The sequence below is a fragment of the Prionailurus bengalensis genome, chromosome B3 (assembly GCF_016509475.1).
Source record: "Prionailurus bengalensis isolate Pbe53 chromosome B3, Fcat_Pben_1.1_paternal_pri, whole genome shotgun sequence".
Classification (NCBI taxonomy): Eukaryota; Metazoa; Chordata; class Mammalia; order Carnivora; family Felidae; genus Prionailurus; species Prionailurus bengalensis.
Window position 1 is genome coordinate 119223507 of NC_057355.1, and position 14255 is coordinate 119237761.

Sequence of the window (14255 nt, forward strand, 5' to 3'; positions counted from 1 at the left end):
AACTGTGTAAATCCACTTATGTACAGATTTGATAAATACAGTACTGTAAATGTATTTTTTAAGATTAAAAAAAAATTTTTTAATGTTTACTTTTGAGAGAGAGAGAGCGAGAGAGAGAGAGAGAGAGAGAGAGAAAGAGTAAGCACGCACAAGTGGAGGAAGGTCAGAGAGAGGGAGACAGAGGATCCTAAGTGGGCAAAGCGGGCTCCACACCAAGAGCAGACAGCCCAATGTGGGGCTAGAACTCATGAACCGTGAGGTCATGACCTAAACTGAAGTCAGTCGCTTAATCCACTGAACTACCCAGGTACCACAAGATTTTCTTAATTAACATTTTCCTTCCTCTCGCTTACTTTATCATAAGAATACAGTATATAATACATATAACATACAAAATATGTGTTGATGGGGCGCCTGGGTGGCGCAGTTGGTTAAGCATCCGACTTTGGCTCAGGTCATGATCTCATGGCTCCTGAGTTTGAGCTCCACTTAGGGCTCTCTGCTCTCAGTGCAGAGCATGTTCAGATCTTCTGTCTGCTTCTCTCTCTGCCCCTCCCCCACTTGTGCTCTGTCTCTCTCTCACAAAAATAAACATTAAAAAAATATATATATGTTGATGGACTGTTTATGTTATCGGTAAGGTCAACAATAGGCTACTGTAGTTAAGTTCATGGAGAGTCAAATATCATACAGGGATTTTCCACTGCAGACAGGGATGAAGGCCCTGATCCCTGGCATTGTTCAGGGTTAACTGTAATGATGCAGATATCTATAGGATTAATTCTTTCTAGATATAGACTTGTTAATTTAACTCAAACTCAAGATGTCTACTAAGAAATTTTATTGTGACATATGTGGGTAAATTATATGACTTTCTATTTCAGATTCACAGCAGTAAACTGAATCAAGCCATTCAAGCTCTTCAAATTTGTTTATAGACAAATTTATAGTATAAAGGTGACCTACATGAACATGTAAAAACAAGTTACAACTAAAATATTTACTTAAGAAATGGAAACTATTTGTTCTTTAAAACAAATTTCCAAGGTAACAAAACCACCTTGTAAAAAAAAAAAATTGTGATGGGATTTTTATATTCACATTAACTTTTTATAATTTATAGTCAGTTATCCAATGACAGTAGTGTTTTCTTATGCTGTCTCAGTCTGAATTATTTTGTAGCACTTACTCAAAACTAAACAATGATAAGCTTTGACACAAAAATGTTAGAAATGTATTTAGCTATTTGTATATATATTCTTAATTTTAAGAAACTCTGAACATTAAATAATCATTACTTGAAAAGCATGTACAGAAAGAATATCACACATAATGATAGATATTTGGTAGACTGCTAATTAAGATAATTTTTCTTAGATTAGCAGCCCAGGTTTTAAAAAAAAAAATCACAGAATCTCCAAATGTAGGTTTATGTACTTTCACTCACTTTACCTGAAATTTGATTTAGACTGAAAAAAAAAAGTATTAGCACTGAATGTAAAATGTGTACATTCAATTTCCACTTGAACTTAGTGTTTCTTCCCATTTCTCCCTCAACATTGAGCACTAAGTAAAACCCACTTGCCAAAAACCCAGCTAATATGCTAGTATGAACAGCTTTGTAAGATCAAATTAAATTTAATACCTAGCTTTGAGGAAATAATCCTCTTTTAACTTATCTGCTTTAATTATTGGATTTTAGTATCAACAGACACACAGTTAACATCATAGATAGCAAGTTTCCAATTTATTAATTTCCCTCTATAGTCAAATCAATTCCTGTATTATGAAGAAACCAATGTCAGTGCTATACTAGGGGTGTAACTCCTTATAAAGCAAGCACGAATGTGGCATCAAACTTACTTTTCCAAAGAAGCCTTTGAAGAACTTCCTTTCCTGGAGGAACAGGGGGACAAGTCGAGCGCTATTATTGTATGGGCTAAATGTCCCAGGGTTTCACACCAATAAGCACATACAGAAGTTGGGTAAAGGGCAAAGTAGGAGAAGGGGAGGGAGTGAGAGTTTTAAAGAGTTATCCATACCAGGAGTGACAGGGAAAAAGGAAGGGTGCATGAAAATGCAGGGAAACATACTATATGGCCTAAGAATCCATGAAAGGAGTGAGAAGAAATCAGAACCTGTGTATCCATGCAGAGCAACTAGTTAGTTTAGTATTCTGTATTTACTTTTGAAACAGAGATTATCCAAATTTGGCAGCAGAGAAAAAGATGAACACATATTGGTTTGGCAAGATTTGCATTTTAAATTTCCTAATAGTGAGTAGTAAATACATTTTTCAATTTCCATATACATTTTTTTCAATGTAAACATCAGTGGTCAACTATGTGGAAGTCATGAATTAAAAAAACAGTCCACATTTGAATAACCACATAAAAAATGCAACACATAAAATTAAATTATGAGTATGTAGCAAGAATCCTTGTCAAACTTTTCTTACTGAGTTCAAGAGGTTACTTAGAGAATCCTTACTTATGCATTAGGATCAATTTGTATGTTATAGCTGGGCTGATCAATTCCACAACAATCATGGGGGAAATAATAGATATGTTCTATTCCAAAAAGAGAATAAATCAGCTATAAAGAACACAAAGCTAATGTTTTCATTGCAGCTGAAAAAACAAATATATCTGAGAACCAAACAAGAACCACAAAAGAAATTTTAAAAATAGGGTTTTGTTTTCTTTTAAAATGCTACTGTTTTAGAATAAAGAAACTTGCATTGACAGTTCTAAGTATACAGCTCTGAAACTATGTAGATAAGAGAGAGCTAACTATGGTCCCAGCACCAATCTTTAAGCATGTACAACTTTGAAACCTGGCTACCATTTAAAATCAGAACTTGAATGCAAAGTAGATGGGTTCTAACCCAAGCTGTCTCAACTTTACATTTCCTAACTCTGGTTGAACTATACTTTAAGCTTTTCGTTTTTAAAATCAGCGTTTAATGTTGGATAAGTATCTAGAAAAAGACAAATGTACTGAAATTTTGCTCTCTCAAACAATTTATAAACTCATTCACTACTCTCAAACACTGAATAGTTTGTTTTCTACCTAAGTTTTGAAAATCACAAACAGCATCAAAGATTTCCAAAAAATGTTTTGAACTTAAGCTGGAAAAACAATGAAGTAATTGAGGTAGTTATTGTAATACGAGTAAGTTTATTTCTACTGCCAAGTTTGGTGACCCTAGTTTTGTTAGACTGTGAGTAACCATCAGCTTTTAAAGATGCAGCCCAAGTTAAAAGATTCACCATTCTTGAGGGCTAGGGAGGAGAGGGAAGGAGATCTGTTAATATTTAATTTAGCTCCCAGGAAAGCTCTTGTTAAACATGTAGTTTGCCCTCTTCATAAAAGACTTCAGATGTTAACAAAAAAAGTTGACGTGCAAATGCATTAAAAGATAGCTATCAGAGAATATTAGTGTTTTTTTTAAAACAAGTTATGATTCTTTTACCTGCTAAAACAAGAACATATATTAAAGCAAATATATCAAATAGTGAATAAAAAAACAACATATTAGAAACTGTCAGTATAATGAAACTAGTCTAAAACCCAGACAGAGAAGGAGAGACATTCAGAGACAATGGGAAGAAAAGACCTTTAAAAGGAAGAGTGTATTGAACTAGTGTCAAGCAAGATAACCAAAGGCCCTATACACTTTTTACAAAATAGACTGATAAATGACATTGCTACTCATCCTGCAACTGCCTATGTCATTAAAGGCACTGAAAATGGGCAATAGTTGTTTCTATTATTTATCCTATACAATCTAATTTGTGCACTCATGTCACAAATAATGCAGCTAATTTGTGCACTCATGTCACAAAATAAATGAGTAGAAAAATACCTTTAACTAACTTTATCATACAAAGTGAAAAGAATTTAAACATATTTATGCTCTTGAAAAGCATTTTGAAAATTCAATTTTGTTTAGTTACAGTATCTTTTTGAGAATATTAACTATGCACATAACTTCTAGTTGATATTAAAGTAATCCTAAATTATAAGAGACTACATTGAGGAAAAATAGAAACCATACTTGCAAATTATCCAGCTTCCTAAATTATTTATAAATTTAAGAAGCTCTAGAATGTCACATTTTTAGTTCAACTATCATCCAAGTAATAAGTTTACGATGTTTGTTTTGCTACTTAACTGATATATTTGAGCTATATAATTCTTTAAATTTTAAAACTCTGGCATTCAAACTAGTTACATATTTCTTCTTTAATTTTCTTTTACATTTACTTCCATTTATTTGAAAATCTAAGAAGGAGACATAGCTTTTGGTACAATATAACCATCTGACACAGCAGATTATAGATGTTTGATGAATGTCTGATAAGGGGCAGGAGGCAACCAGAAATTTCTGCACAGTAAAACTATGAAAAGAACAGAAAAATCATAAATATTTGTGAACTAATATGGTCTGAGAAGAACAACATCCTGAAGAATTCCAACTTACTGCAAGCCTCTCAGTACAGAATTAGAAAGAATATTTGTAAGGGGGAGTTTTATTGACTATAATAAATAGGAAATTGACCCCGATTACCCAAAAATTCAATCTTATTTGTTAAATACATGTTTATCTATCTGAAATTATACACAACATTTGCCCCAAGTCTCTTGGATAGCATTAGTTTGAAAAACTTTAAAGAACTTCTTGAATGAAAAGTTCAGAAGTGGTCAATTTCCCCTGAAAGTTTAAAAGTTTAAGTATATCCAGAAAAGCAATTGACATATGTAAAACTTTGTATTAGTCATAAACGACCATAGGGAAATCAGGATATTTTAGAGATACATAAAAGGGTTTCATAAACTTTAAAACACTAAATGTAACATATGGTAATGATAATTGTTAGGAGATTTGATTTGACCACATATTGAAGGCCTAATTATTTTCTGTATACTCATTCTAGAAATATTTTTTGAGTGGCTACTATGTACCAAACACTGTTCCAGGCATAGGCATAATTTTTTAAATGGCAATTTGGTTACTATTTCTGATGAAAATAAAACCCATTAAATTTTATTAACTAAATAGTCCCATACCTCAAATAATCATGTTTATAGTTTATAATCTTCATGGTTAAAAAAAAAGGTAAAAATTTCATTTGATTAAAAAAATTAGTTTTTTTTATTAACTTTATACATTTAAGTAATTTCTACACTCAACATGGGGCTTGAACCCACAACTGAGATCAAGAGTCACATGTTCTTCTGACTGAGCCAGCCAGTTGCTCCTAAAAAAATTAGTTTTAAAACTAGCTGGTGAAGGGGCGCCTGGGTGACTCAGTTGGTTAAGCGTCCAACTGATGATTTTGGCTCACGTCATGATCTCATAGTTCAGTCTGTCAGTCCGAGCCCTGTGTCAGGCTCTGCACTGGCAATGCAGAGCCTGCTTGTGATTCTCCCTCCCTCCCTCTCTCTCTGTTCCTACCCTACTTGTGCGCACGCTCTCTCTCTCTCTCTCTCTCTCCAAATAAAAAAATAAGCTTTAAATAAAAACAAAAATAAAATTAGATGGTGAATAATGGCCATCTCTGGGATTGCAAGAAATTTTATGTACTGTTTTTATTCATTTGTATTTTACACAATTAACTTATGTATATAATGAAGAGATGTTTCTAATGAAAAGTAGGCTTAAAAAAAACACTTAAGGAGCACCTGGATGGCTCAGTTAGTTAAGTATCCGACTTTGATTCAGGTCATGATCTCACAGTCTCCTGGGATCGAGCCAGGCCTGGAGCCTGCTTTAGATTCTGTGTCTCCCCCTCTCTCTGACCCTCCCCTGCTCAAGCTCTCTCACCCTCTCTCAAAAAAACCACTTAAGCGGATTCACTACTCATTAAACTAAATACCATTTCTTAATATATTCTGTACAAACTGAAACCATCCCTAGTTTTCCCTTATTTAGAAAGTGAACATGAAGCCACACTCTGAATTAAAAGACTAGCCTTCTAGGTGTAAGTTATATAAGTTATAAGATTTAATAACTATTTGTAGTTTGTTTCAGGTCTACGTAATATATTCACTGATTTGTCTATTGATTTCGATCATTAGTATTATGATGCTTAAAATATTCTTTAATGACTAGTAGGGCAAATCATTGCATTACTTTAAAAATTTTCTAAGCTAAACTTATTCTTCTAGTGAACTCAGAATTATTTTGTTAAAGAAGAGACTGAATTTATGTTTCTTGGAAAATTACATTACTTAGGCTGTATGTAACTGGAGAATAAACTCAAGTGGACATGACCAATCTATAAATTATAGTTTCACATATCATAATAGATGAATATAATCCCTTTAACATTAATGATGATTAGACTAGGAAGGGCTTCAATCATTTAAGAATTTAAATGACCAAAATCTGAGGTAAATGTTATGTATGTGTGTGTATATGTACATGTGTCTACATATTGGTTTATTTTTAGTTTTTTGCATACTATAATCAGTTATTTTTCTCCTTTCCCTTCTACAATAGATTCACAGACATTTGTTCCAAAATATAATAGACCTCTCTAAGTTGGTTGCTTCTTTATTATTGTATCTTTTATATTGAGGGATTACAGAAGAGAGGTCATATGAGATGTACCAAGAAGTAGAAAAGTTTTGATTATTAAGCAAATTGATAAAAAAAAAAGCACTCACTAGTAGCCAGACTTGTGACAGCCTACCATACGAGCAAACCTAAAGCAACAAGTATTTAATGCTGTCTAGGGCAGGGCATGCAAAAGTAATGGTTAATGCTTTCATAGCAAAAGGGTAAAAGGCCACACATTGGAGAGAAGGAAGGTTGCGAAGAGGATTGTCAGAGTTTATGAAACATTCTTCAAATCTATCCACAATATGATATTAACACTTTACTGCAAACCTTTATGAATTCTGAATCCATTCTCTCCTTTTACTAAATACACAGGCCTGTGCCTGGGATTTGTTTTATGGTATAATAGGCAAAGAAAACATTATGTATCCTGGAAAAGGCCTCTCCATTTCAAGTATGCTCAATTTGTGCAAAAGGCAGGGGAAATACACTGTTTACGTTAAAGGAGTATATAGAAGGAAACTGGGGAGTAGTAGCCAAAATAGTAAGCCCTCCCCCCAACTGTAAACCTCACTAGCCATCATCACAGGTAACTCTATCTTCTACTTTTTCCTGGAAAGCTGTTTATTGTAATAAATTTAAAATCAGTAATTAAAACCCAGTTACCACAGTTAAGACACTAACTCTAATAGTTTTCTCTTGGTTTTAGAACATTATTCATCTGTAAGATTTCATACCACTTGTTTAATTTAGGTTCTGAATCAAAAGTAACTTTTGGATAATGTCTGGCCTAAATTGGCAAAATTGGTCTTTATTATTGACATCTTTGGATGACAACATGAGATGCTCTTTATTAGAGAGCCCACATCTTTTGCCTTAAGAGAAATACTGTTATTGGATAGCGAATCATTAAAATTTATTGAGCAAAATCTTTAAAAAAATATTTCAGCATATAGATCAACCCTGGCAACCATCAAATACATACAGCTTTCAATCTTTTTACAGCATCTTCACAGATGTGCATTCCTCTTGACTCATCAACTTCTACATGGCCGAGGTACTGTAGAAAAGAAGAAAAAAGTTAGGGTTATTGCTATGCTTATTGAGTAGCTACTATATGGCAAGTATCAGTTGGTAGAAAATTGAATATCAAAATTTCTGCACGTAAGAAACTACTACTATAGAAGAGTTAAGATAATGTTTCTAACCCTCAGTGTCCTCATATAAATGAGATTTAGAATAAATGTCTCAAAGAGCTGTTATAGAGAAGTGAAAAAGTACATGGTAAGCACTAAATGTTACCTAAATCTATTGGATCTGAACATAATAGCCTGTGCTAGACACAGTTACTGTGTCTCTGAACACAAAAAATAATCCTAAAATCAACTGTGTATGTATACATAAATAAATACATGTACGTATATGTATACACACATATTGAAAAAGGCACAAATAAAAAGAACAGTTACTCAAAGGATGAAGAGATCACATATTCCTTTTATGGCAAGCATATAAGAGCAGGGCAGAGAACTAAAAAACAAATTTTAAGAGGGCAGTACATTTAAGCTTTAAAAGATGTGTAGAGGGGTTTGTCAGTTTGAGCCCTGAGCTGGGATCTGTGCTGACAGCTCAGAGCCAGGAGCCTGTTTGGGATTCTGTGTTTCCCTCTCTCTCTGCCCCTCCCCCACTCACACTTTGTCTCTGTCCCTGTGTCTCTCTCAAAAATGAATAAACATTTAAAAAAATATTTATAAGATGTGTAGAATTTGAAGAGGCAAAAATTGAAAGGCTAGAAAACTATTTCAGGCCAAGAGAACTTAACAAAAGTTATAGGTGTAGAAAAGCATAACTATATATCTGCAAGTATTCCTGTTTGGCTAGAACATGAGATATATACAGCTGGGGAACTTTAATGCTGGAATGTGTCTTTATTTATTTTTATTTTTATTTATTTATTTATTTATTTATTTATTTATTTATTTATTTATTTCAAATGTTTATTTATTTGGAGATAAAGAGAGTGTGTGTGTGAGTGAGGGAGGCGTAGAGAGAGGGAAAGAGAATCCTAAGCAGGCTCCGCACTGTCAACGCAAAGCCCGACAGACGTGGGGCTCGAACTCACACAAGCCGTGAGATCACAATCCCAGCCAAAATCAAGAGCTGGATGCTTAACCCACTAAGCCACCCATGGGCCCCGAGTCTCTCTTTAATCCTAGAGTCCATAGAGAGCTAATAAAGCTTTTTTTTGCAAGGTTACAGTAATGTAATTCAAACTGTACCTTAGCATGGGAATAGGTAAGAGAAAACAGAAGGGATGGTGGGAATATTACAAAAGTACTCTTATTTATGTATTTATGTATTTATTTTGTGACAGAGAGAGAGAGAGGGAGGGAGGGAGGGAGGGAGGGAGGGAGGGAGTGCGAGCCTTGCAAGCAGGGGAGGGAGAGGGAGGGAGGGAGAGAGAGGGAGGGAGGGAGGGAGGGAGGAAATCTTAAGCAGGCTCCATGCTCAGCACAGAGCCACATGAGCTCCTACAACCCTGGGATCACGATCTGAGCCAAAATCAAGAGTTGGACACTCAACCGATGGAACCCCCTTGGCACCCCTGAAAGTGCTCTCTTTTAAAAGGAAATTTATGGTCTGGTTCTGGGTTAACATTGAGTAGACCCACTTTTCTCTGTCCAACCCGCTGAATGAAACCATAAAACCTGGACAGAATGCATGGAGCACCTATCTGAGGTCTCTTTTGTAAAGAGTAGAAAAGAAATTCAAGAAGAATACCAGGATCTTAGATATATATTTTTTAGTATTTATTTTGAGAGAGAGAGAGAGAGAATGAGTGAGCAAGCATGGATCTGGGAAGGGGCAGAGAGGGAGAGAGAGAATTCCACACAGGCTCTGTGCCGTCAGCGCAGAGCCTGATGCAGCACTTGAACTCACAAAACTGTGAGATCATGACCTGAGCTGTAATCAAGAGCCAGACTCTCAAGATGCCTAGCCGACTGAACCATCCAGGCACCCTAAAGTACTTCTGAACTGGCAGGGAGTTTACCTCCCATTCTCCTCCTCCTTTTTTCCTCCCTCTCTTTTTTGATGCTTCCAGTTTGAACTTAACACAGCCAGAAATCCAAAAGTGAGTGCTGTGGCAAAGAAAGAACTCTGAGGGAAATAAAAAAGAACTCTGGGAAAAGCACTCTAGCTGTGGCTCTAAGATCAGGAGAGAGTATAGGAATCATACTCCCTTTTATTTTTCTCTCTTAATTCTTTGTTGTCTCACATCCCAGCTCCCCAAAATATCCTGTGGTGGTGGCGCTGATGGCAGCAATGGAAACCTGCAAGAGCCACACTTCTGAGGGAGGGGAACTTTCCTCCCGGTTAGTGAAACTGTGATTCCAGGAAGACGGGACCAACACCCTTTCTGCTTTTCTCCCCCTTTGTATATCTCCCACCATTTGGCCCTGCATAGAGGTGAAACAGTGGGAACGTATGGGAGAGCAGAACAACAAGAACCCCAGGAAACACAGGCATAGAGTTTAAGTAACTTGCCCAAGGTCACTGAGCTAGTGAATACTCAAACCCAAGCAGCCTGACCAAGAACCATCTTATAATGCTCATATGTATGGAATTTTTCATTTTTACTCAAATCTTTCCAATACTGCATAAGTGCGTAAAACCAGTGTATTACAATCAATTTAGGAAACTATTTGACTTCAAGTAACTTGAGGCATCAATCATAACGATCATTACCTAAGACCAAAATAATTAAATGTCTGAAGAATTTTAACAGCTATAATTTTGAGTGAACATTATATAAATAGGAAGAATCCTCACTTTTTAGTGAATCAAATGATGTATTATATATAGTTCTAAGCTGAAGGAGTCTAACCTCTTTAGGCCAAATCTGAATAATATGAAATCCAACAAGATAAATCTTTACATATTCTATTTTAGATTGTCAAGTGCAACAAATTTTGGCTACAAATTTTATTTTCTAAACACTTTCTATCTAGATCCACATTTAGTTCCACTCTTTGGTTTTATAGATGAGAAACAGTGGTAATGTTTTCTCAAACTCAACATCACTGAATCCATTATGGATACTCAGTATATACAAGGGCTTCAAATTTTAGAGAATTTCTAAACTACTACATTAAAAACAATACATAATAGTATTTCATATCAATAAGAAAGGATGCTGGTAGCAAATTTTCATGTGTACCTTTGTCTGGCTCAACAAAGGATAACTTTAAGACAGATTCCATATTTCGTCATCTTTGCTTACCTCTTTTTTCTACTAAGTTAGAACAATTTTACCCCCAAATTATAGGCTATCAGAAAAGTCAAATGTTTGGTGGCTCTGAACTAGCTCTAGATGTTCAGATTGACTCACACTCAGAAATAATAAAGTACTCTCTCACTGAAGACTGTTTTCATCATTCAGTTAGATGCAATAGTGATAGGTATATTACACTCAAATTCTGGAAAGCTCTATTTTTCAGCTTAGAAGACAATGATGAATGGACTTTTAAATACCTCCTTAGTTGAATTCAGCTCTAGAAAGGATTGCTTTATTTTCTGTTGATATTTGGCCTTTTTCAAAGTCCAAAAACATAATTTTAATTTTGTGGTCCAATAAGCAAAGAAAATAAAGCAGTGGTAAAGAGTAAAATCTTAGCAACTGAACTATTTGCATCATTGTTCTGACATTTTAACAAATTCTGGCAGCTCATTCTTAGTGCCTTGTCACATATATTAAGTTCTTTTTGTTTCTTTACCCTTAATCACTGACTTGAAATGCCAAATATATATTTTTTAAAATTACATTATCCTGGACTTTCTATTTTGTTCTACTGTTGTGTCTTTCTATTGTGGCACTATAACATGCTATTTTGATCATTACGGTTAATTTAAGAATGCATTTTAACATGGTTTAGCATGGTCACTTTCACTAATTTTTCTCCCACAGAATTTTCCTGGTTATTTCCTATGTTTAATCTTTGGTATCAACTTTGGAATAATTTTGTTCAATTCCTGTCCAAAAAAAACTTTGGTGTTTTAATTAAGGTCACCTTAAGTTCACTAGTTAATCTGAGAAAAACTGACATTATAATACTGACCTATTCCATCTAACACTATTTATTCAAGTCTTTTATATCTCTGAAGTTTTATAGTAGCCTTCAAATATACTCTTGTACATTTCTTTCTAGATTAATAAGTATATTCCATAGCACTGCACCATTTAACATTCCCATCAAAGTGTATGACGGGTTCAATTTCCCTACATGCTCATCAGCACTTTATTTTCTATCATTTTTTAAATTATACCATCCTTTAATAGGTAGTATTAAACAAGTAGTATCTTGTGATTTTGATTTGCATGCTCCTAATGACTAATGATACTAAGTATCTGTATCTTTCTGTGTGCTAATTAGCCATTTGTATATCTTCTTTGGAGAAATACCAATTCATATCCTTTGCTCATTTTTTAAAATTTGGCCTATTTATATACTTTTTAAGTTTTATTTAAACTCCAGTTAGGAGTGTAATATTAGTTTCAGATGTACAATATAGTGATTGAACATTTCTATACACCACCCAATGCTCATCACAAACAAGTACACTCTTTCATCTCTGTCACCTATTTAACCCACCCCCCACCCACCTCCCTTCTGGTAACCATTAGTTTGTTCTCTATATTTAAGAGTCTGTTTCTTCATCTGCCTCTTTTTTTTCCCCTTTGCTCATTTGTTTCTTAAATTACACATGAGTGAAATCATATGGTATTTGTCCTTTTTCTGACTTACTTTGCTTAGCATTAATACTACTCTCTAGCTCCATCCACGTCCTTGAAAATAGCAAGATCTTATTCTTTTTTATGGCTAAGTAATATTCTATTGCATATATACACCACATCTTTATCCATTTGTCAATGGATGAACAGTGGGCTGTTTCCATAATTTAGATATTATAGATAAAGCTGCTATAAACACCAGAGTACATGTATCTCTCCGAACTAATATTTTTGCATTCTTTGGGTAAACACCTAGTAGTGCAATTGCTGGATTGTAGGGTAATTCTATTTTTAACTTCCTGAGGAATCTCCACTCTGTTTTCCAGAGTGACTGCATTAGTTTGCATTCCCAACAGTGCAAGAAGGTTCCCTTTTCTTCACATCCTTGCCAACACCTGTTGTTTCTTGTGTTCTTGATTTTAGCCATTCTGACAGTTGTGAGGTGTTCTCTCACTGTAGTTTTGATTTGCATTTCCCTGATGATAAGTGAGGTTGACCATCTTTTCATGTGTCTGTTGGCCATCTGTATGTCTTCTTTGGAAAAATGTCTATTTATCTCTTCTGCCCATTTTTAATTATTCATTTTTGGGGTGTTGAGTTTTATAAGTTCTTTTTAGATTTTGGATACTAACCCTTTATCAGATATGCTATTTACAAATATCTTCTCCCATTCCATAGGTTGCCTTTTAGTTCTGTTGATTGTTTCCTTTGCTGTGCAGAAGACATTTATTTTGATGTAGTCCCAACAGTTCACTTTTGCTTTTGTTTCCCTCGCCTCAGAAGACGTACCTAGAAATAATATGCTATGGTCAACATCAAAGAAATTTACTGCCAGTGTTCTCTTCTAGGATTTTTATGATTTTACATCTTACACTCAGGTCTTTAATCCATTTTGAATTTGTTGTTGTGTGTGGTGTAAGAAAGTGGTTCAGTTTCATTCTTTTGCAGGTAGCTGTCCAGTTTTCCCAACACCATTTGTTGAAGAGACTGTCTTTTCCCCACTGGATAGTCTTTCCGGATTTGTTGAAGATTAATTGACTACATAGTTGTGGGTTCATTCTTGGGTCTTCTATTCTGTCCCATTGATCTATGTGTCTATTTTTGTGCCAGTACCATAGTATATTGATTACTACAGCTTTGTAATATAACTTGAAGTTCAGAATTGTGATGCCTTCAGCTTTTTCTTTCATAAGGTTGCTATGGCTATTCAGGGTCTTCTGTGGTTCCATACAGATTTTAGAATAGCTTGTTCTAAGCTCTGTGAAAAAAGTTGTTAGTATTTTGAGAGGGATTCCATTAAATGTGTAGGTTGCCTTGGGTGGTATAGACATTTTAGCAGTATTTGTTATTCCAACCTATTAGCATGGGATGTCTTTCCATTTGTTTGTGTCATCTTCAATTTCTTTCATCAGTGTTTTATAGTTTTCAGAGTACAGGTCTTTCACCTCTTTGGTTAGGTTTATTCCTAGGTATCCTATTGCTTTTGGTGCAACTATAAATAGGACTGATTCCTTAGGTTTTCTTCCTGCCGCTTCATTATTGGAGTACAGAAATGCAACAGATTTCTGTACACTGATTTTGTATCCTGAGACTTTACTGAATTTATCAGTTCTAGTAGTTTTTTAGTGGAATCTTTAGGCGTTTCTATATATAGTATCATGTCATCTGCAAAGAGTGAAAGTTTTACTTCTTCCTTGCCAATTTGGATGCCTTTTCTTTTTGTAGTCTGATTACTGTGGCTATCACTTTTAGCACTATGTTGAGTAAAAGTGGTGAGAGTGCACATCCCTGCCTTGTTCCTGACTGTAGGAGGAAAGTTCTCAGTTTTTCACCATTGAGTATGATGCTAGCTTTGGGTTTTCCATATTTGATACTTGGCCTTTTTTATGCTGAGGT

General features: G+C 34.8%; 1 protein-coding gene across 14 annotated transcripts in view; it reads right to left on the reverse strand.

The window, feature by feature from the left end:
• Positions 1–14255, reverse strand: part of NUMB (NUMB endocytic adaptor protein) — a 203041-nt gene that overhangs the window by 37114 nt on the left and 151672 nt on the right. For 9 of the 14 annotated variants that reach the window (XM_043556547.1, XM_043556539.1, XM_043556544.1 and 6 more), the window contains 2 exons: positions 7554–7628; positions 1864–1896 (listed from right to left, as the gene is read on the reverse strand). In XM_043556547.1, the coding sequence (XP_043412482.1) occupies positions 1864–1896; positions 7554–7628 (108 nt within the window). The remainder of the gene's footprint in view (positions 1–1863; positions 1897–7553; positions 7629–14255) is intronic. The other 5 variants (XM_043556550.1, XM_043556542.1, XM_043556551.1 and 2 more) reach the window with 1 other exon arrangement.